General features: G+C 38.9%; 1 protein-coding gene across 7 annotated transcripts in view; it reads left to right on the plus strand.

The window, feature by feature from the left end:
* Positions 1-6: 6 nt before the first annotated feature.
* The window catches only part of PPFIA1 (PTPRF interacting protein alpha 1), a 52,921-nt gene continuing 29,047 nt past the window's right edge, over positions 7-23,880 (plus strand). For all 7 annotated transcript variants that reach the window (XM_039724998.1, XM_039724992.1, XM_039724995.1 and 4 more), the window contains exons 1-7: positions 7-882; positions 1,973-2,236; positions 20,958-21,059; positions 21,569-21,733; positions 22,572-22,646; positions 23,103-23,204; positions 23,454-23,675. In XM_039724998.1, coding sequence (XP_039580932.1) covers positions 1,973-2,236; positions 20,958-21,059; positions 21,569-21,733; positions 22,572-22,646; positions 23,103-23,204; positions 23,454-23,675 — 930 coding nt within the window. In that variant the 5' untranslated portion in view covers positions 7-882. The remainder of the gene's footprint in view (positions 883-1,972; positions 2,237-20,957; positions 21,060-21,568; positions 21,734-22,571; positions 22,647-23,102; positions 23,205-23,453; positions 23,676-23,880) is intronic.

The raw sequence follows: 23,880 nt of genomic DNA on the forward strand, positions 1-23,880 counted from the left end.
CCGCGCCGCTGGGGCCTCGGCGGGGAGCGAGCGAGGCGAGCGGGGAGGCCCGGCCCGGCGCTCCCCGGGACGGAGCGGGGCAGCGGGAGAGCCAGCCCCGCGTCCTCCGCCCGCAGCTTTGTTCGCCGGGCCCTCCTCGGGGCCGGGGCCCGGGCCGGTGCCCCCGGAGCTGCCGAGTCCTTTCTTTGCCCGCTCTCGGTCGCGGAGCATCGTCTGCGGGACTGGTGCGGAGGAAACAACAGGTCTCGCTCCCTGCTCGCCTGCCAAAGCGACGCCAGCGCCTTGCTCTTGGGATTATAAATGTTTGAACTAAGATGCAGGGAACGGGAAGGAGAGCTTCCCGTTGGAATTAATATAAGAGAAAAGAAGGGAGGCTTTTCCAAATCCTCTGCAAGAAAGCTCATGCTGTTTTCCCCTGCTGTCCGTACTCTGTTTAATAATGCGATTGTGACCTGAGTGGAATTTATGAGCGATGAAGTGTTGAAGCTTGTTACATCTCTGCATCGGACTACATTTTTTTTTTTTTTTTTTTTTTTTTTTTTGGTCAGCACATGATTCCTCTATCCCAGCTGTTGCAGGACCTATGGGCCACTAATAGAGGGATGGGAAGCTGAGACAGTTTATTTTCACATTCTTCTGTGCCGGGGACTTCACGAGCTAGCTGAAGCTGCTGCTTTTTACTGGATCTGCTCTTTCCTCGGCAGGCTTTTTATTATTTTTTTTCATGTGTTTTGATTAAACAGTCATTGGACTGGAGCTGGATGGGTGCTTTGCAATCCAAAGGGTTTTGGGGGATAACAGAAAACTGCTAAAACAGAGAAGAACTGGTGCTGCAGGAAACCTGGGGCCTGTTTTCCAAGCCTTTTCGTTTTATTGAGCAAGGTAAATAACGTAGTGGTGAAAATTCAGGGCTTATCGTAGTCATGCATGAAAATGTTACAAAGCACTTCAGATTGTTCCAAGTCTTCCAAAGCATGGAGAGGACCCACAGTAAGACTAAGAATGAATTGCTCTTTTGAAATTTCCAGATGAGTGTGAAATTTAAGGCCGAGAACAAAGTTTGAGAGGTTTGGGGGGCTACTTTTCCTGATTTTGCCTTACATTCTGTAGGTTTGTGCTTTTGAGAGGGGTTGTCTGAAGAACTTTCTTGTAGGTTCTGTGATTATATGAGCGGTTTTTTTTCCCATGGTTTTTAAAACCTTAATGCCTTAGCTCTGGTAGGGATCTGTTAGGGTCTCAAAGGTGCTCCCAGTTTAGTGTGCTCACTTCCAGTAGTGCACTGCTCCTATTTGCATTGCTAACTATATTCATCCTCTGCCTTTAATTATTTTTGCTTGCCTTTACTTTTGCTGTCCACGTTGACAGCTGCTACTACTTCATAATGAATCCTTTGCTTTTTATCTTCCTTTGCATGTTTTTATCTCCCGAATTGGACTGTTTGGATTTACCACTCATTTACCATACATCACTTTCACCACCATAAAACTTCTACAGCCAAAACAAGCGCAAAGTACTGTTGTAGATACAATCCTTGTACCTTTGAAGCAGCGAAAGAAGCATATAATGTTTCCCAAAATGTGCAGTGTAATCATTTGCTGGGCGAAGTGTATAATTTTTGGTGTCAGGCTGCATGCCTTATCTTTGGTTTTTTTAAAAAAGATCTCGGCAGCAGTTTACTCCTCACAAAAACATAAATCCATTAAAATGAAGTCACAGTTTGAGACGTAGCTGCAAAAATCTGGTTTTGCAAGAAGTCACAAGATTCTCATTATGAAGCAAAGCCTTGATTAAGTTGACTGTGTACCTTTTCTCCACTCTTAATGAAATAGTGGCAAACACCGAGGTGCTGGCAGACTTTGCTGATGCTATCGTGGGGAGAGCTAAGTGGGTATTACGGGCAGCACTCAAAGTTCCTGTTTAGATTTGTTTGACCGAGATTTCTGGCCTCTGTTGTGTCTCGTTTTGTTTCAAGATGATGTGTGAGGTGATGCCAACCATCAGTGAGGCCGAGATTCCCGCCGGGGGAAATGGAGGCCACGGTTCAGGTTCCCCGCTGCAGTCAGATGCTGATTCCCACTTTGAGCAGTTAATGGTGTCCATGCTGGAAGAGAGGGATCGCCTGCTGGAAACGCTCCGAGAAACTCAGGAGACGCTCGCCCTCACCCAGGGCAAGCTGCATGAGGTTGGCCATGAGAGGGATTCCTTGCAGAGGCAGCTCAACACTGCACTTCCACAGGTATGAATGTTTGGGAAGGGCTTTTTCAATGACTTTTGTATTCTTTGTGGTGTGTTGTTGGCTTTTTGTATGTTTGATTTACTGAAGAGTCAAGTTGTCTTAAGGAAAGATGAATCTATCCTGAAGGATCTTATGGTGCTTGCTCACTTTGAGAAAGATAGGAAAGCAGGGAAGAGCAGCCCTTTCCCTCCAGTCTGCTTTCCCAGTTTCTGGAATTTCCTTGGCTTAGCATAAATGTGGAGTGGTATCTACATCCTTTTGTTTAATAGAACTTGGTGGACTTTTTTTTCTGCAACTAGTACTTTTTTAATGCTCTCTCTTAATTGCCTGCTTCATTAATGTACTTAAGAATTAATACCTGGTCTAGTGGGGGGTGTCCCTGCCCGTAGCAGGGGTTTGGAACTGGATGTTCTTTAGGGTTCCTCCCAGCCCAAGCCATTCTGGGAGTCTGTGAATTCCATACAGACCATTCTGACTCGATTAAAGATTTTGATTTAAAACCTTGAAGACTGCTGTCTTGTGAATGCATGCTGAGTTGTCATGGCAATATAGACGTGTGAGTGTATTGTTTAACCTGTTTAGTTACTTTTGAAAAGTTTGGATTTGGTTTTTTGAGGGTTGTTTTTTTTTTGGTCCTGCTAGGAATTGCTAATTAGTGCCTTGTGGAAAATGCACGTGGCCTGCAGTGCTGGGTTTGTTACGTAAGGAGCATAGTTGGGAAAGGTGATTGGTGTCTGCAGAACTCTTTGGGTTTTATCCATTCGAGTCAAAAATAATACAAGTGGACTTTGAACATGTTGAGAAGCGTTTGGTTGTAGGCAAAGCAGGGACTGCTTTTAGGGGTTGGTTAACTGTTGACAGCCTTGTGCTTTCTGGCGTGGTGATTGTTGTCCCAAGCGTGGCACAATGATGCTGTGACTTACTGTTTATACCCTTTCAAACAGTGGTGTTAAATCCTTCTGTTTCACTGCTCTCATTATAATGTAATCACTGTATGACTCTTGGTATGGTAATTACTGAGGGATGGAAATGAAAATGTTACATGTGTTAATCTAGTTCTGTTACAATGATGAAAATCAGAAAGGAGAAGTTTCCAGCCTTTGTTACTCATGTTTCCAAGCTTTGCCCAGGTTAAATCATGTGCTGCAGGCAAACATCATTCTTTGGGTTTTTTTTGTTGTAATAATTGTAGCTTCTCCTCATCCTCTGTGTCAGGTACATTAATGGAGGCCATTAACCACTTGCACAACCTGCAGACTGTTAGACCTGAGTTTGTGGCTGAGCAGAATCATCTCAGCTCTCAACTCTGCTGTTCCCCTTTTGCCTTTTCAGTTCTCAGCTTTCCTTCCTAAATCAAGTAGGCTACTTGCATGTAACCATCACTTTTGAAACATTTCTGAAAAATTAATAAACACTTCCCCTTTTCAAGGATGCCATAATTGCATGGTTTCATGTGAAATCCTTTGGAAAACAAGTCAGTTGAGGGAGAAATTTCGCTGCAATCTTATGTAAACATACAGCAGTGTGTGGATTTTTGTAGATTGCTGATGGAAAATACTCTTTTTCATCCTGTGGAACTGCTGCTTTTGCCCCCAGTGATGCTTAGCTCAAATGATTGTGGTGTTTTCAAAAATCAGAAATATTTTTATTATTGTTGCTACATCAGAAGTAACTCCTGTATTGGGCAGGTTTTGTTGTTATTAAGGTAGAGTCAGTTACTTCATGGGTGCAAATCTTTGATGAGGGGAAACAATTAAAAAAAAAAAATCCTAATATGTGTTCACTGTCAAAACTTTGTAGTGACTAATATTTGAAACTATTCAAACATTTTTGTTAATTATTTCAAGCTCTTTTGAACTACTGCCTCAAATGACCTTTTTTTAGCTGTGGATTTCAAGGAGGATAAAGTCTTTAAATTTAATAAAATAACAGCTGTTTGGTTTTTTTAGCAAAGAATGGATAGTAGTGTAGATTTTAAGTTCTTTATCGTAGCAGTTGTTTTCAGTTTAGTAGACCTGCAAGGTCAATTTAACTAATTGTGCAAAGACCTGTGTAATTTCATTAATTGCTAAATCACTCTGTGACTGAGGTATTATTTCTGTCTCAGACTTGGCTTGTAACAAGTCTTTGTAGCTGATTTTAGGCTACTTTATCTTAACAGGTATTGAATTGTTTCTGTGTGTACTTTTCCTGTTTTAGATCTTTAGCTGAACCAGCCAGTTTTAGACTGTTCTGATGACTGATGGGAAGTCCTGGTCTAAAAGCAGGAATGCCAGACTGATTTTTTTCTATACCAAAATGCCTCTTCTGGTTTTGCTATGAAGGCAGTCAATTTTTGGTGGCATCCTGGTGCTTAATTCCTTATATTCTCTGAATTTTCTGTGTGTAAGAAAGAAGCTCACACTGGTATATAAAATACACCATATATATATTTCAAAAGTAACAAACAGTGTATAGGATCAATTTCAAATGGCAGTATTTTTAAAATCAGTATTTGCACCTCTGAGATTCTAAAAGTAAATGCAATTTTTCCTGCAGCAGTGATGCACATTTCGTGGTCACATTTCTTAGTGTGGTGGGCAGCTGGGAATTCAAGGCATCAGTTCTAGCCCCATAAACCTGGGAGTTATTTGGGGTAAGGCAGCTTTTGTGGATGTCTAATTCACTAAGAGGAGTGCATTTTAACCTTATATAGATGTGCTTATCTGTTACATTTGCATAAAGTAAATACTTAAGTAAGTTACTTAAAGTTGACTTTTTCTGGGTTTTTAGTGTGGACAGCTGGAAGTCAAATACATCACCACTGCCTTGATAAAATAACTGGATTCTTGGCAATGCTCTTTGTTTTCTGGGAGTTTCCTCTATTACAGATTACCCTAGTCAAACTGTACTCTGACCTTGGAAAATGAACTTGAGGAAACCAAAGTGCTGTGCTAGAACTTAATTTTATGCTTTCTAGAGTTTTTCACAGAAAAAAAAAAGTTAACTTTTTACTTGAAGAACTTTATAATAACATTGTTATACTTCTAGTGATGTCTTAGTGGATTTGATTATGCCCTTTATATGCCTTTTAGAGTGCATTCTACAGAATTCAAGATTTGTGTGCTTCAAATTTGTAAGTTAATCTGTAAAACTGTATTTAAAGGTTAAATTTTGAACCCAAGGTAGATGAGGCCAAGTTACTTCACTTCTTCCTATTAAAATGTTGCAGGCCAGTGTTCATTTTGGTGATAGAATTTCACATAGATGTTTTCTAAAACATGATTCCTGTTTTGGATGGTGAAGACCAGAGTTTAATCTCCAGTGACTGGTGCTTATCACAAACAAAAGCACAGTCGGTGAATTCACAGCAGTTGTTATCAGGATGAAAATTTTAATATGTATGTTAATTTTATAAGCTAATAAATACAATACAAATATGAAGCAACACATATTAAGATCCATCTTAATCTTGCACCTCTGATCTTTTGGCCTTAAATTTATCATGCCTCATTTTTTTCTCTACAAGGTAAGCAAAATAGTAGGTTAAAGTAAAAGTTGCTTTTCACCAATAGTAAATATTTTATCACTACTTCATACTTCAGTTAAAAATGGTGTGTGTCAGTTCATATTTCTATTCAGTGAAGTTCAGGTATGTCCCTATACAGTGATGTTCCTTACACAATCTCAGAAATACTCAATGTCTCACATATAAGAAATATCAAAACACTTGGTCTAAAGACTGCCCTGGCATTGTTTGGAAGTGATGGACTTAAGTATTTCATTGCTGTTTTATGAATAGTGGTATTTGGATTTCCTCCAGACAAGTTTTGAGTAATACAGGATGTTGTAGATGTAGAAATGAGGTTCTGAATTGTACCTAATATGAAGAACACAGTGGCAGAACACACAAAGACCTGGCCAGACTCTGCAGCAGCTGACATTTCCTCAGCACTTACGTGCAGCTCCATTTGCAGCACTCCCAGATGTTCAGCCTGAGGTGCCATGGCTTGCACTTCTTACTCTGGCAGCAGCTGGTGCTGACTTCTGAATAGTGCCCAGGAATCCTGGGTGCCAAAGGGTTTCACGTGGGTGTCAGAACAGGCACATCCTCCACTGCTCCCTCCCCGTTCTGATAGCAGACACGAACAGGACTCTTCCTGTTGCATTTTCAGACATCTGTGTTGAGTTTCAGTTGCTAAATCATACTTGGCTCTTGCTCTTAGTGAATGACTGAACTCATTTGGCTTTACACTAGTTTAAGTCAGATGGAGATAGGAGTTAACATTCAGAATTCTTCGCTGATTATCAACAAACCTCAGCTTCCCTAGCATTTCTTTGCTTTCAAGACATAGAATCAGATACCTTTTGCTCCAAACCTTCAAAGTATGAATTTGTCTGAAATAATGCCCTGTGTTTGGGCAAAAAGGAGTAACTACACTTAAGTAATGCAGAGGGGTATATTGAGCACTGAGTCTCCATTGGTTCTTGGTTTCTCATGTGGATATGTTTGGGTTTGTTTATTGAAACATCCCACCCCTGCCCAGCAGACATCTGTTTGCCTATTGTTAGCAACTTGCTGTTTATACTGTGCTTTTAATTTAGGTTTGCTTGATTATAAATAGACTATTTAGCTAGATTAAATTTGGAATTCATTTTAAGTTTCCTTGTATTTGAGGGTAAATTTTACTGCTGTTAAATTTGGGGTGAAATTTACTGCTGAGTGATGTCCCATCCCTCCTTTTAACAGGCAGATTTGGTGAAGTCTGAAACTATTGTTTTAATTTCCCTTAGTTTATTTGTAGAAAGAATGTTTTGGTGACTGCACAGAAATGCTTTTTGTTTGTTTTGGTAGTGGACGAGGCCCTGAAACAGGAGCTAGTGTTTTTTCCCTACTCTTGTGCTACTGTGTACAGATGTCTGTCAGTGGATTTATTAATGCTTGGGGTGCTCTAGTCTAACCTGCAGCCTAAAATCAGGCTGTATGTAAGGTGGAAAGAACTATAATCAAAACAAAGTATTTCAAATATATATTTAGAACCAGGTGACCATCACATGTATACTCTCATCAGTTGCCTGTAGCCTCTGGTGCAAGAGGTAGTGTCTTTTGGTATTTAGAGAATTCTTCCTCTGTTACCTTTTATTTTTTTTTCCTCCTTTCTTTTCTAAGAGTGTCACTAAAAAGTGCTTTGAAGATGTTTAGTTGCAAGACTTGAAGATTCAATGTGGCTACATAATTGCAATTCCACAAAAAAAAAAAAGAAACCAAATCCCTTTTTCTTTTCTTTTTTCTTTTATGATAAATATGAATTAAGAACACAGTTCCCTACCCTCTTACAAATTTTTAATGTTTTAATGTCCACTGGCCCACAACTTTGTTTCATCCTTTCTGTAATATGTTTAGGAGAGTTGAATGTTGATTTTATTCACTGTAGGTTTTGATCATGGAATTAGGAGGACACATTGTGTTTCAATATATGCAGGCCCCTTATAGTTAAGAGTGTTGTCAGAGACCTTGAATTTTTGGAAAGAATGTTTTAAGTGCCTATTAGTAATGTTTTTTCCTCTCCCTAAGTTAGCATTGCATCTCATAACAGCATGAACATACTTCACAGTTGAATTTGGGGATTTATTTTTTACTTTTCCATTTTTAAAGGAACATGACTGCAGTCTTTTTGTAAGCTGCTTGTGGCAATTTAGGCAGCTTAAATAATTTAAAGTCTGTAAGGCTGACTGGTATCTGTTGACATACATTAGAAAATACTCACTCTCTTGTGTATATACATCTCAAGCTACAAATACTGAGAAGAGATAAATTTGTGTTCTGTGTGTCAGGTAATCTGGATGCTCATAACCTTCCAAGTGTCTTTTTTTAATAATCCTGCCTGTGGGTTCCCCAAGTGTAAATGTAATGCAATTCTTGCCAGGAAAAATGTTTTCACATTCTCTGGGCTGAAAGAAGAATTATTATTTTGCTACTGAATGGAGTGAATTTTTTATTCAACTTGGCTTTTTCACAGAGGCACAGGGAAATAATGTTTCCACATTTTAGAAACTCCAGATAATTGTGTCGGAATCCACATCTGCAGGTCACTTGAGGAGTTTGTTCTGGGAGTTTGGATGTTTAGAATTGGAGGAGTGTGATTACAAGTCCAAGTTAACGCTCACTTTCATTTTGATGTGTTGTTTTCCTCTAAGCTGATGTGAGAAGTTGCTTCCCTTGGTTTTTTGCCCGTGACCTTTGTCTGTTTCAGACTTGCCCTTTGCTTTCACATAAGCTCTGCTGAAAATCAGCTCCTTTCCTTCTGCTCAGCCTGACGCGGCTCTGTGGCCCGTTCTGCAGTGGCTGGAGCTGCCACATTTTTCAAAAGAGAAGCTTTGTTGCTTAATCTTCTCTTTGGCTGTTTCACAGTGGCCTTGAACTTTGCTCATGCATTTATGCTCCTGTCTACTGAGGATATGGTTTTTGAGGATGGTAGTGGAGATCTTAACAACAATATAATTTTGGTTGGATCTGAAATGTGCCATGGCTATTGATGGATACATATGAATAAGAATGGCCAATATATTCCTGTAATTAATCTGTCTTCAGGTTATGCTTTCAGAAAGATAAATATCTAGAATTAATCTTTTATTTTACAAATTCTGTGAAGTGCACCAAAGTTCAAGTCCAGGCTGGCTGGAGCTCTGAGCAAGCTGGTCTAGTGGAAGGTGTCCCTGCCCATGGCAGAGGTGAACTTTAAGGTCCCTTCCAACCCAAACCATTCTAGGGTTCTGTGATTCCTTAATGAAGATATCCTTACATGGGCAGTATTGAGTATAATCAGATATCTTCAGGACAGATTTTAAATAAGGACTTGTTTAAAGGGCTGCTTGGAAAAAAAGCTTGAAAAAATTGATTTGTGACCTTTTGAGTTTTGGTAAGGAGAAAAAAGAACTTCTCTTTACAAAGTAAGCATTTTTTCTTTGTTATCAGAGGAAAATGGGCAGCTCTTTATTTTCTTTTTAAATTTAACATTTTTTTCTTTTTTCCTCTCTGTAGAGCAGTAATCTCTCTTTAGGTATAGTCTGAGTCATGCTAAGTTTTGCTTTACTCCTATTGCTAGTACATAGTAGAGTTGGGTATCCAATTGTAGAGAAATATTCTGAAGCACAGTGCTTGGGGTTTTTTTGTCCTATCTCTCACGTAAGTGCGTATAAAATTTGGTTCTATACACTTAAAACATTGTTTTTAGAGGAATATCTACCTTTTATACAGAATGGCAGGGTAGATTATGTGGTAAAAATGAGCAAAGCATGGAGATTGTTAAACACTGTACTGTCGAGAGTTTCTTTTCCTACTTCAAATTTACAGAACAGTGCACACTATAAGGATTTAATTATATAAGCCTATGGAGCTGAGTAATTCACATAGTTAAAAATGCCAAACAAAACAAAGCCACCTTAAGATGTTCAGTTTAAACAAAGAATTTCTATGTTGAATCTGTAAAAAGTTGATACTGGCTTGATGTATTGTTGAAAGATCTGTGAATGTTCATGTGAAGAAACTACCTTGCAGTTGATGAAGTCTATTGATCATTGACTTCAACACTGACAGTGTCCAGTCCTGAGAAATGGGGTTTATTTTGAGTTACTTGAAAAGGAATTTTGGCCACCAAAATGCTTGGTGTAAAAGCTAAACAAACATTCTTCAATGTGGAGAGGGCTCACTCAATAAAGAGGATCATAAAGTCTTGGGGGGTTTTTGGTGCTATATCCGTGGTTATCTCCATAAATAGTGACCACTTTTATTGAACTCTTTCTGAATTTCCAAGTACTGTCATGAAAAGGGAGGGAGAGATCTCCAAGTAAAATTGCTCATTTGCTTTACAGAATGTTTGTAATGAAAATTTTTTCACTGTGCAACCCCAAATTGCCTTAAAAAAGAAAATTGGGTGAAAAGTGTGTTCTGTACACATCTGAAAGGACTGCTGTCTTGGTCAGTGTCAGGGTTTAAACTGTGGATTTGTGGGTTTGAGTTGTGGATTCTCAATTGTCCTATCTGAGCCTGTCACAATTATTTAGCAATATATACTTTACCAGTAGAATGTTGGAGTCGAAACTCTCATTTTCTTTGCATTCCTATCTGTAATTGGGAAATCTGTGAGCTAAACATGCTGGGAGTCATGGGACTCTGTCAACCTTGCTGAGCTAATAGTACCAGAGCTAAATTCTGTTATTTGCACTACAGTGCTTTTCACTGTAACTTGTGCATTTGCTGTTCCCAATGGGAAGCTGGACTCTGTAATTTTATATACTTTAAGATTCTCTTGTGTAGGGTATTTGAAGTCCTGGATGCATCTCATGCTTGAATCTCTTGCTTCTACGGGGATTTAAGGCATGGGCTGCTTTGGAAACCCAGAAGTAAAAGAAACTTCTGATCCAAATTCAAAATTTAATACATGGGATTCTCATGCTTAGAGTTGTTCAGTTAATCTAATTTGGATGTAAAGAATGGTGTTGCACTCAGGAGACCCAAGGCTGGAAGAGCAGAGCCTGTGTGGAGGGTGATATTGGATGTGTGGGTGAATCTGGTTGGGCTTTCCACATGTCTCTGCCTGTGCAAGGTAAACTCCTAATTTCAGATTATGTCTTCAAAGCTCTTTCTGTTTACTGTAGTACGTTTGGGGAATGACTAAAAGTTTGGTTTAGATAATTTCAGGGATGCCCTGGGATACCACTGTGAATCTTTCTGTTATTCTTAAGTAATGTATTTTTCATACAGTGTGATCACCTTTTTGTTCATGGGAAAAGGCTTGGAAAGTCTTAACATTCTTCTAGCCTTATGTTAAAGAGCACGAGGCAGGTGCATCAGTAATTTATTTTTTAAAACATGCAGTTTCAGTTTTCAAAATGTCTTTGCAGGGTGTGGTTCCACACCATTATCTTCCAAAAGCTGAGTCTTTGTTTCAAGAAATCTGGAATTACTTTTCTTCATGTGAAGTGGAAATGGAACAGCATTTTAGGATTTTAGCTGTCCTTTTCCCCTCCCAGGGTCTCTTTTATGCTGATACTGACATTGGTGTAACTGTGACCCCGTTGGAGCTGTAGTTTGTGGAGACTGCATAGCCCTCTCCTGAATTTTGTACAATGGTTTTTAAAGATTAAATCCTGGGAAGTAGAGGAGGAGAAATGGGCCAAGCATTTCTTTTGTCTCAGTGGAGTAGGAGGCTGCAGGGCTTCCCTGTTGCATCATGTTTCCCTTGTTTTTAGTCCAGTGTGGAACAGGAGCTTCACAGGTTCCCCACCAACCCATCTTTCACTTCAGCACTTGTTAGTGGTAGCACCATATTGACAGCCTGACTCTGTCTTTTATTAATTTATTTCTTTTTCTTTTATTTATAATTTTCTTATTGATTGATTTTTTAAAAAAATTATTTCTTCTCTGCATTATAGCCTTGCTCATCTCCCTGATTTCCTTCTGGCTGGGTTCAGGTAGTCGTCAAGTTTAGAACTGTTCATTATGGATTTTTTTGTTTGTGGCAGACACAAAAATGACTTTGAACTTTGAAAAAAAGCTTTACCCCTCCCCCTGAAACAGCCCTTCAGTGTTTAATCTGTATTGCTGATTTTTCTCCCATTTTTTTTTTCTGTGTTTAGATAGCAGACGTGTCTGTTGTAGGACCCGAGATTGTGCTTATTTTGTGTGGACTTTGGAATTGCTTTGTTTTGGAGTATTTGCTAAAATTGAGCAACTTTCCATGGAATAGTACAGTAGAATTTATTCAGAATATCACAGATTTGGACATATTTATCTTCAGTTAGCCCAATAAGTCCATTCAGCCTGTAAACTGGGGTGATAGAGTACAGAGAGGTAGGGAAAAAACCAAAATGTGAAGAGCTAGTAAGTTGAGTTTTCTGCTAAAGGCATTCATCTGTCCTCAGTGAGTATTACTTGCTTAAACAAGTTTGAAATTATAAGTCTGAAGTGTTCATCACTTGGCAAAAATAATAAATACAGATATATATATATATATAATAGGAGAGCACTGAAGGGGAGGTACATGCTGGTGCTTGTTTAATGAGGGTGGCTTGGCCAGCCTTCTTCAGATATTCCCAAGCATTCCCTCTTAACAGAGTGTGAAAAATGTACTTTTCAGCTGCTAGCCACAGAACTAAAGCTGGCAACCAGAGGCCAAGATGAACGATTAGAATAGGGCAGGGCCTCAGCTGCTGCTCACAGTTTTTGCAAGTAGGAGTATCTTGTCATTGAAATAGTTGTGCATGATGGGTCTTGTCCTAGGTCTGTTTGTAAAAAACTGTGTAGTGTTAGTCATGTAACCTGACTAGAGTGTAGTATGTAGGGTTAAATTTTTTTTAATTAATAAAAGTCATAGACATCTCATATTTAATGCCAGCTGAGCTAGAATTGTGCTGTTTCTTGTAAATGCAATATGTTTAGTGTTGATGTGCAGAAAAAAATATCTTTTTCTTGCCTGGGTAAACTTACAATTCAATGTTGTTTACAGCTTAAAAGATCTTGTTACAACTGCTTAGTCTCCAGAATGGGGATCCCAGGAAAATTACAGAGCTTCTTAAATCTTCTCAGCACATCTTGCAGTTGTTCTACAGTTTGGCATCCCCAAGAAGGATTGCATGCTGTGCTATGCAGCATGGCATCCCAGGAAATCTTGACCAGCTTTGTGTGAGGAGAGGAAAAACTTCAGTGAAATCCCTCTACTCTCATATTAAAGATGGAGACTGGTTTTGTCCCATGCCTTGTCAAACTGGTAGTGCAAGATTCTTGCTCTTTAATTAAGTACAAGTGTATTCTCCTTTTGCCATGGTGGGTATGGGTGTGGATAGGTTTCTTCACTAACATGGACTCCAAAAATGGAGATGCCTAAAGCTACACCTAAGAAGTTGTGCTGCTACTTTACTGTATTAGTTCCTCATCAAAACAGACTAGGCTGGGGGTGCAGGAATGTGGTAACTCTGATTGTGAAACCCTTAGAATTCATTGATTCAGTGTGTCACTGAAAGGCAGTTGTTTTTCAAACACCCCCCAAGTACTGTAGCCTTATTCTGTGTTAAATTAAGCTGTTACTCTGGGATCTTGGTGGTTGGAGTGGTACAGTACTGGAAAGGATTACTTTGTTATCAGTTTTTCTCAACAGTTACTGCTCTGCACCAAGTAGCCATCCCAAGCTGAAAAGCCCGTTTTTCAACTATGACTAAAGTTTTCCTGATGCATATTTTAGCTGATTTGGACATTTTTCCAAGGAAAACAAGCTCGGTATGGTTCTGAATACTTTTGTTCCTTATCTGCCCTTTCAGGGGCGTATTCCTGTACACTGAGGAGCAGCTAAGGTGGAACTCTTTGCATAGCCACACCACAATGAAGTGATTGGAAGAAGGTTTTCTGCTACTGTTGCATATGAATAGATGCCAAGTTTCATGCAAGTTTGAAGGCTGCTTCTGTATTTCCTGTGCTTGCTCTCATAAATTGCTTCAGCTTTTGAACTTCCTTACTGAGAAGATCCACAGTGTTGCCTGAATAGAGGCAACACTTCATAAGTATTTTTACAAAGACAAGTGAAGAAAATAACTTCAAACTGGTATTTCAAGTTAGTGCTCAGTATGTTCATTTCTTGTTAATCCTCTGTGCATTCTGCTAATTTGCAGGGTTTGCCCTCTCAGTTGAATATTTGGAGAAAGCCCTGGGGGGAGAACCAGATACTTCGGTAGAGTTTTTCACTGGTTGATTTGATACATATCTGTAGCTTTAAAAGGGGTTTAACAGGCTGGCATAAAAACGGGTTGTGTCTGCTCTGGGTTAATTGATCACCCTGTATGATCTACCCTCTTTGAACAAGCTGTGTTGATTTGTTAAGACTGGTGCAAAGATTAACAAACTATCTGGAGAAATTAGAGATTCTGAATGTTGTGATGATCCTAAGGCTGGTTACTCTACAGAAGATGCAGAACAAACTGCAGGGTTGTAATAGGAGTGACTGGATGAGGTTTTCTGACTTGTTTAAACAACCTCATGTTCTCTTTCCTTATTTTCTCAGACTACAGAGCAGTTGTAGGATGCAGCTGTGGACTGGTTTTGCTCACATTAGCTGCAAACAGGCTTATAGGGACCGTGTGTTGTGTCATGTGTGACTTGTGTTCCCTTGGTAGGTGGACGGATGGATGGATGCAGGTCTGGCTGTAACAGAGGAGCCTGGAAGGTTGCCCTCTGTCCCTTCAGTATGGTGTGTGACCAGGGAATGCTGGCTCTCCAGTGGTGCACGAAATCTGGTTTTGCACGAGGCTTTGCCCCTGTCCTTGTCTACATAACAGCCCCGTTCTGCTGGGTTTAGGGACAATGAAATGCAGGAGGCCAGGCAGTGAGTGTTCTGCTGGTCCAGGTTTGGGCAGGCTGCAGTTAATGATTCCAGTGCTCTGTGCACAAGGGTTTGCAGGCTCCCACTCCAGACTTTGCTGCTGTGTGTGTGATGTCTGAGCAGGGATTCATGTGGTGAAAGGAAAACCCCTGATTCTTAGAGGAGCAAGAGGCTGGATGCAGTTTTGGGTTCTGGTACTTTTACCCCCTGCACTCCAACTAGGACATGCCTGAAATGTTAGTTAGATCGGAGAAGGGGAGTTACAGTGGGGAGAACATGGAGCTGATGTGTTTCTACCTCCCTTTTCCTGCTGCTCCTGCATTCCTTTTGCCAAGCTGCCAGATCCTACCTTTCTCCACTTATGTTTTCTTGCGCTTCCGGAAGCTCCCAGCGCTGAAGTCTGGATTTTGTGCTTTGTAGTTCAAGCTCAGGGAACGCTGTGCATAAATTTAGGCAACTCACTCACGATGGTAACTGGAAGCCGACTTACTGCCATGGATACTTGGGCTTGCTAAATAAGCTGTTCCATTTTGCCCTTGGGCATACGTTTGGTACCTGCTGGCTGTGAGTGAGGAGTCCTTTGGCTCTTGGCTTGTCAAATGCCAGGCAGTGGATTCTGCTTCCAGCTCCAAAGTGGGCTGGGAACAGTGAGAGTTTCATTCTAGAGCAATAACATTATGCAACTGTAAACACGTTAAAACTTAATTGCCTGCTTAGGATTGAGCAGCGTTAATGACAAAGCCTAGATAGGTCAGTCCGAGAGGGACACTTGAAGGAGACCTGCTGAAAAAAAAGGGATGGAATGGTAAGAAGTGACTCAGGTTTAGTATTGATCACTGGCTGGCAGCAATATTCACTTGAGTGTTTTCTTGCAGTGTTGCAATTTTTGATAGAAGAAAAAAAAACGGTAGTTTTTTTCAAAGAAAATACAGATTTTTGAGAGTTAGCCAAAGGTGGTATTAAACCTTTTCTAGATCACAGTGCTACTAGTTGGAAGGGGAGAATTTTTTTTGACCAAAAAGAAATCTGAACCTCTGTTTTGGTGCTTGTCTTCTGAGTTATAAAACATCTTATGCATACACAGAAATAGGAAAGGAGGCCAGTACACTAATTATGTAATGAGCTCCAATGTGTTCTCACTCTGGTGGGTAGTTAGCTCCACTTGGCAAAACAGCTGCTTTGAGAATGAAAAGCCTTTCAATGTTGCAAAACACAAGAATTTGTCATATCCATCTTTTAGGATTACTTGAAGTATTCTCTTACACTGCCTTTTAAGTTCTGGGGGTTTTGAGAACAAAAGATAAACTTGTTTCATAGACTTGATTCTATTAATGTTTGAAATAAGTTTTATGTTTCTAGCGTAGTCATTTCAGACTGCTCGATACTTACTGGAAATTAGTTTCATGAGGTGAAAAGGAAAATATTTTCATTTGCACACTCCATGCTGATTTTTCTCTTTCCCGTTAACACATGCCAGAGATATGGAAAGGTTCAAAGCAATGTGTTTTACTACATGGAACAGGCAAAGCATAATCCGTGTTGGTGTGTGACTGTGTTTTTTCCAAAGTTGGATTTAATGGTGAAAACAAGTCAGTTTTCCTCTGTTTTAACTCTCGGTGTCCTTGAACGGTTTCATAATTTCATAGTTCTGATTCTTAGCCTAAAAGAACCCAAAATAAACCTGTGACTTTACAGGCATGAAAATTTGCTTGCTAGGAACTTTCAAATATATTGGGGCTCTTGGTCCGTGTGTGCTACCTAAACCCCTTGGAATTAAAAAGTGAATTTAAGTGAAGTGAAATACTCTAGAAAAAAACCTAGACATTTAAATTTTTTTTTTGCTTGGTTTTTTAATTTTTTTTTAAGACTGTATATCTGCCATTTCCATGCAGTCATCATTTGGAATAACTGTGGTTTATATGTAGTACAAACATCATGACAGAAACTTATCTCAGATCCCATTGGTTTGCACCCCTGGTGTCCTACACTTCCCCCAGTTGTTTTTTTGATACTCTCTTCAGCTGCTCAGATTTGTGAGTGGCTTGCTTGATATTCAGTCTGCAGACCAGAATGATAACAGTAAACCAAAATATCACTTGTTGATTAAACAGATAAATTCCAATCATATATTTGGGTCAGAGATGTTCCTAAAGATGTAACAGTCACAACTTCATCTTCTATTGCCTGAAGTTACTACTTTACAATATTTAATAATATTTCATGGATTTAAAGTGTTTCTTTTTTTTTATTACACATTTTCATAATTTATATATATAATTTTCTGGTCATGTAGTTGCTTGTAATTCATTATTATTTGTGCACTTGAGTAGTGTTGCATTTTTTTGTGGAATAAGGGGTTTTTTTGCATGATCAAATTCCAAACAAATTTAGTTATTTGTAGAGCATCCCTAATATACAACTTATCTTAACAGACTTTCAGGAATTACCCGTGTTTCTTTCAAGTGTGTCCCCTAGGTTAAATACTATTCCTGTCATGTAGCATTTATTTGTCTGTGAGACCTATGAATTATGTTTGTAATGAACATGAAGGGAACCTGTTCTGAAAGCTGGAATGTTCCTGGATTGGGATCTTGGAGTTCCCAAGTGTGTCAGCTCTGCCAGGCTTGACAGCTCAGCACTAATGGATCCAGCTTTTGGAAGGATGTTTACGTTGTGGCATCTAAACACTGAAGGCTGAAGGTCAGCTCTGAAGGTTGAGGTAGAAGAAATGCTATTGCTTTAAAAAAATCCTGTCACTTGGGAACCAAAAAAATCCCAGAAAATGTATTACTGAACAGGAACCAACTTACTTGCTCAGTGTGACTTTTTGTTGAGAATATTTATTTCTGGCAGCAAGAGTGATGTGTTTGGAATGATTTGGTTAGGTTAGAAAGTTACTTTTTTCAGTAAACGTTTCAATTTAGTGTAGAGGGTGGGTGTTTGCCAGAATGTTCTAACGAGCAGGGAGTATTTCCCTGGTAAATTCAGCAATCTCCCCCCAATTCGTGTGAGTGCTCTGAAGTGCTTCTTGTGAGTTCCATTCTTGTCAATTCCCAGCCCTGTGTATTTATTATTTTGATGGCAGCCAGAAACTGAGCAGAACTTCATTCTGTTGCTCTCAGTCTTCTTAATTACGGAAAAGTGGCACAGTTTTGTGGACAAGTGGGAAAGTTTCTCAGGATTCTTTCCTTTTTCTTTTAATTCTTTCTGTACGTTCATCTAATGCCAAGGAAGAAATTATGAGACAACTTGAATTTTTTTGAGATTATATAGCTGCAAATAGTTTCTCTGCTTTTGAACTGCTTAAGGAAATCACAAATTGTCTCCCATTGAAGGTAAATATTAAAACTAGAAAGGACTTGTCTTTTGGCAGTGTCAGCTGAAACTAAGGACATTCAAATGTTCTTTCCTAGGCAGCTCACGGGACTCAAAGCAACTCTATTATGTCAAACAAACAGCAATGGATGTGTTATGCAATGCCAGCAATCCCTGTCAGTGTGTTTATGCAGCAGCAATATAAATTCCTGTGTGCACTCTTGCTCTGGGTCACCTGACAGTGTGATGGTTCATGTCACAATTGGGATCTATTTGTGCCACAATTTATATTTACACAGGAGTATGCAATGGACTGGAACTCTGTGTCCTGTAGCCATCTGAAGAGTGAATACCCTTCCTTTCAAATACACAGCTGGTTTTTAGGTGGGGAAGCTCATACAGATAATAGATATATATATATATATATATATATATATATATTGATGCTATGCAGTGATTTGAAGTTGAAAAAGGATGATGAGACAGTGTCTGGTAGTCCTTGCTGTGCTCTTCATCCTGTTCTCAAGACTTGAGATAGAGGCAGGAAAAATATAAAACTTCAGGCCAGTGTAATCTGGAGAATTGGGCAATATTGATGTTTCTAAGTGTTGATGTTGGCATTTTTAGGGTTTTAAAAATTATTATTAATTTGGAAGGGGAAACACACCAAGAAAATAAGTTCATACCAAGCTCTTCTCAATAGTACATAATTATCTAATCTGTAAAGATAAGTGGGGACTGCCCTTGAAAAATGGCAGCTTTGGTTTGTGGTTTACCTGTGCTCATGTGAGAGCAAAAGGGGAGTGTGTTGCCAATTCCCTGGCAGTCTTGGAAGCTCCCCCAGGTGGGATGTTGAAGGTGCAGAAAAAGCTTGGATGTGAAGGAGCACTCTGCTGGGAAAGCTCATGGTAGTCAATATTTCTGTCAGCTGCAGTGAAGCTTGAAGTTGGTTTTTCCTCTCTTGGTTTACCTTGCACTCAGGATCCTTTTGTAACTTGTTTTGTGTGTGTAGCAGTTCTGGTAGCTGTATTTACAGACAAGGTTGTTTTGGAAGTATTTTCTGGCCATTTTGGAAATAATGGGCCTTTTTTTTTTTTTTTAAGAATGCAAATGAAATACTGCAGTGAAATATTTACATGAATGTAATTATTGTGTTAGAGAAATTAAATAATTTAGCAATTGCAAAAGGAAAAAAAGGAAGATGTTTTTCAGTTTTTTGCTGATTAGGTGGGGGGACTGAAACTTTTTTCCAATGAACAGGATTTGATTTAGGAAGAGGGATTATAGGGATGAATTCTGCATCTGTGGTGGTGGTCGTATTGCTGTCTTTTTCACAGCAACTTGAAAGCTTGATACATTGTTAATTCCAGAGTTCACCCCAGGTGTATATTGTGCAATGTATTTTTTGTCTTTTCAGTCATGTGTATATTTTAGAATAAGGTTTACCAAATGAATATTGGAAATTGCAGTGTCTTTTGACCGTGTCTGCTTATTTTAGCTGCACGTTAGAATTTGCAGATGTGCTTAGTATAATTAACTGGCTGATGTGGCCTTTTGTTTTTAAGCATGTGCGTTCTGTCATTTTGAATTTTGCTGCAGAACAGCTCCGTGTTAAGCTTTCGCTTATGCAGCTGCTGGCTGATAAGCACTGTGCCTTGCATAGTTTGGAAAAAGTAGAGAAGCAACAATTGTGTCTCCACTTGGCTATTTGTGTTCACCTTGTCCTGCTGATCACCAGCTCAGCTGTACAAATCCATTGTTTATTAGGCAGGGCTCTTGTTTATGAGTATTTTCCTTATTTTGGATAAGAGAAAGGAGTGTTAGTTACTCGCATTTTGCTGTTTTCGTATCTAAATGCTCCCAGTGTTTTCACTGGAGTGACTGAAGCATATTTATTTTCACATTGTAAGTTGCATTGACAAGACATGAGGGTTGCTTTCTTGCAAGGTCCTTTTCTAAAGGATGGACTTGCTCACATTCACACTCAATTCTCATTTCCAATGCAGTTCAGATTAGAATTTAAATTTTTCCAGGATAGGTTAAGTTATGCTTTGTGTTTGCTTCCAAATGTGGTGTATAGTTGTGCCTTTTGTTCTATTCGGAGTATATAGAACATTTAAATGTCTTTTATATTAGGTTAAGTTTTATATTATTTTATTTTTAGTGAGGCTGATGATAGAGAGGGGAAATGGTTTAAGCTGCAGTGGCTCTTGCAGATATTAGTATAATCATTTCCTGACAAAAACCCCTAACTGTAGGAGGATATTCTTTTATATTGACTGTGTTCACTGCAGTAATAAGCATGCAGTAAGCGATGTGAGTTAGCTCCACTCCTGTTCCTTGTTGACACTTCACTCTGTACTATTTCACTTTGGTTGGGTTTTGTTTGGTGAAATCTTTATTGAATTTGAAGGGTGAGCCTTGTAAGGGCTTTGAGCCCCCAGGCTCAGCTTTCAGAAAATTCTGATTCTAATCCTCAGAGATTTCTAGCAGGACTATAGGGAAAGGGCTGCTTCTTTCCCTTTTGTGAGATTGGAAGAAAGGCTTGAATGAAATTCCTGTATTTAGCTGTAATCTGGTGCATGTCAGGATTATTCATTGTTGCTCACAATTAAATACTGACTTGAAATATGTCATGTTTGTTGGTTTCCTTATTTTGCTGTGCTTAGTGCTCTGTTTTTTCAGGTCTCCCTCAGCAGTTGTTGAAAAAAACCTAACAGATGAAAACACACAAAACTAACAACTCTTTGAAACCATAACAAAGTGTGTTACAAATATGTTTTTCCTCTTGCTTACCTGGGAAACCCCAACTCATATAATTGCCTTGAGACACAAACAAGTTTTCAAAGTCCTGGTCAAACATCGTTTGTCTTTACAGTTGGCAGCATAAAGGTTTAAAATGTTTGAACTGAAGCTGGCTTAGCATGACTATACTGTTCTATTGGCTTTGCACATCTGAAATGAATGCTTCAAGAAACTGTCAAGTATTCATATGAATCCTCTCTCACTGTGTCCTGATATTTGATGTGCTTATATTTCTGTCTGGTTTGTTCCAGGAATTTGCAGCGCTCACAAAAGAGCTGAATGTATGCAGGGAGCAGCTGCTTGAAAGGGAAGAAGAAATTGCTGAACTGAAAGCAGAAAGGAATAACACGAGGGTTAGTTCCTTGTCTTCTCCAAGCTCACCATTGTTAAAGCATCCAGCTACAGGGAGGAAAACAAATGTTGAATTTGAAAAGCTAAAAGTATTTTTCCCCCTGATACTTGTACATGAATCCCCATGGAAGAGCAAATGTGTGTGTGTGTTGATCAAGAGGGTTTGGCAGCTTGTGCACAGCTCCAAATGCTGCTGTGCAGAATCAGGAAAAGCTTGTAAGACTGCACTGCTATCTGCCATCCAGATTTCTTCTTGTTAAAGTTTTGTAATCCTGCAGCTCTGGGATCAGAGGAGCAGAGTGGGCAGGTTGTGGTGATCTGTTTGAGCAGCTTACACTGCTAATACAGCTGAAACATTAAAAACGAGTCCTTACGCTTGATACTATATCCTTTGTCTCTGAAATTTGAAGTTTAGAACTCTACATTTGATGTTCTAGGAAGCAAAGTTTTCTGCAGCTGTACAGAACAGGAATAAACATTATTCCTTACTTTTTTTTTCATTTTGTTTTAGCTATTACTGGAACATTTGGAGTGTCTTGTCTCCAGGCATGAGCGATCCCTCAGGATGACTGTTGTGAAGAGACAAGCTCAGTCTCCAGCAGGAGTTTCTAGTGAAGTAGAAGTTCTCAAAGCACTAAAATCCTTATTTGAGCACCACAAAGCCCTTGATGAAAAGGTAATGAAGTATGGTACCTAGCCCCTTTTTTTCATCCTCTTTCCTTTATGTGGGCCAGGCAGTTTTTGTACTGAAATCGTAAAAATCTCTGCAATGTAACTACATTGGTAAATGCTCTCCTAAATTAAGATGCTGCACTTAACTAAAGCAAGGTGCTGTGGTTTATTCAAGCACTTCATTAACTCTGTTACTGTAAACTCAGCATGGTTCGGGAGCAATATATTTGCTGTTGGAATGCACACAGCTGCTTACCTGTACAACATCAGGATTTATCCTTTTGATTATCTAATAAAAGAAATGGACTGGAGAGAAGAGGAGGAGGGGAATGTGCTTACACTGGGATAAAAATCTGAATTAAAAGAACTCCTCCCTTCAGTTGTGCCTGATATTAGCAGCAGGATATGCAACTGCTGAAGTTCACGGTAAATTTTGTTGCCAGCTTGCAGTTTACCTGACTTTGTGACCCTTGTATATAAAAACTGGCAAATTATTTTAAGTGGAATTTTACCTGTTCTTCTGTGTTGTAAATGAGCAAAAGCAAACACAGTCTGTTTCTTGGAGAAGGACAAGCAAATTCTGGGTATGTTTAGTTCTTTAGTGCCTAAACATACAGGTCATGTTGCTTATGACAGAAAAAATGAAAAGCTAGACTATAAGATACACATTATATGGTTATTTTTTTGGTAGCATGTGTTGTAATTAGGACTGACTCCAGATTAAGAAGGTTTCTAAGTGTAATGGAAACAGTGTCATTTATTGTCTGTAAGGCATGGCATTAAGTAAAATTGATTTCTTTTTTATTTGAATTTTTTAAAATAATTTGAAATTGCCCTTTCAGGTAAGGGAGCGATTACGAGTAGCACTTGAAAGGTGTAGCTTATTGGAAGAAGAACTAGGTACTACACATAAAGAGGTAAGTTTCTGCCTTAAAAGAAGGCTTCATGTGTCCATTGTGGGTGTTTCAGTCAATATTTGTACAGATAGTGAAACTTAATAAATATTTGTGAATATTTATTAAGTTTCACTTTCACTTTTTCTTTTTGATTTCTTGCCAAATGCAATAATTGTTAATTTTTAACTTAGCTGCTTTGAAAGAACAGGAGAGGAAAAAAACAAACCTCAACCTCCTAACACCCTCTCTGCCCCCCAAAAAACCCAAATCCAACCAACAAAAAGAGTCCCTGTGCCTTTAAAATAAGGGTTTGCAGTGGCATAAGGTATTTGAGTGCCTGTGCCAGATTTTTTTAATACATACCTGGCAGTAGAATCAGTAATTGTTGTTTTGGTCCTTTGCTTTTGCAGCTGTTCCTTATATTATTAGTGGAAAAGGAATTGGCTTGAAACATGTGTCTGTAAACTTTTCTTTCAGTTAATGATTCTGAAAGAGCAAAATAATCAGAAGAAAACACTTCCAGATGGGATGCTGGATATAAATCATGAACAAGAAAATACACCAACTACAAATGGGAAGGTACAGTATTTACTTTGCTTAGCAGACATATGGGTTTTAATCATTAACTATAACATTTTAATTTTAAACCATAATAAAACATTTTTGAATGATCATCTATTTCAAAAGTCATTGTTATTGAAATGTCAGCTTTTGCAGTCTGTTCAATGATAAAATTATCTTTGAGGAGGGATGTTTACAGGTAAGTAACAATTTGTTTTTCAATCTAATTTGCATCATGCTGATACACTTTTTTTTCCTGTTTGATAGAGATCCTCTGATGGTTCATTATGCCATGATGAAAACCTTGCTAAAGTGATTGAACTCCAAGACATCATAGATAAGCAAAACAAAGAGCAGACACAAATGAAAGAACGCCTCACTGCTTTGTCCAGCAGAGTAACAGAGCTGGAAGAAGATCTAGATACAGCAAGGAAAGACTTAATAAAATCTGAAGAAATGAACACAAAGTTACAGAGGGATGTACGAGAGGTGAGGAAGGAACTGTCAGGATTTGGAGAGTCAAAATGCCATCTTTATAAAATTTTAGTCTCACTGATGCTCAGTTGAACCTTTATGTTTTTGGAAGTCTTTGGTTTGATAGGTGAGAAGAAAATGTTTTTTAGGACATGATAGGTGTCTGGTTTTTGTTTAAAAGACCAAAGGGTCCCATTATCCTGAAGACAGATTTTTTTTT

This window comes from Passer montanus, unplaced genomic scaffold, assembly GCF_014805655.1.
Source record: "Passer montanus isolate IOZ18808 unplaced genomic scaffold, ASM1480565v1 scaffold54, whole genome shotgun sequence".
NCBI classification, from domain to species: Eukaryota; Metazoa; Chordata; class Aves; order Passeriformes; family Passeridae; genus Passer; species Passer montanus.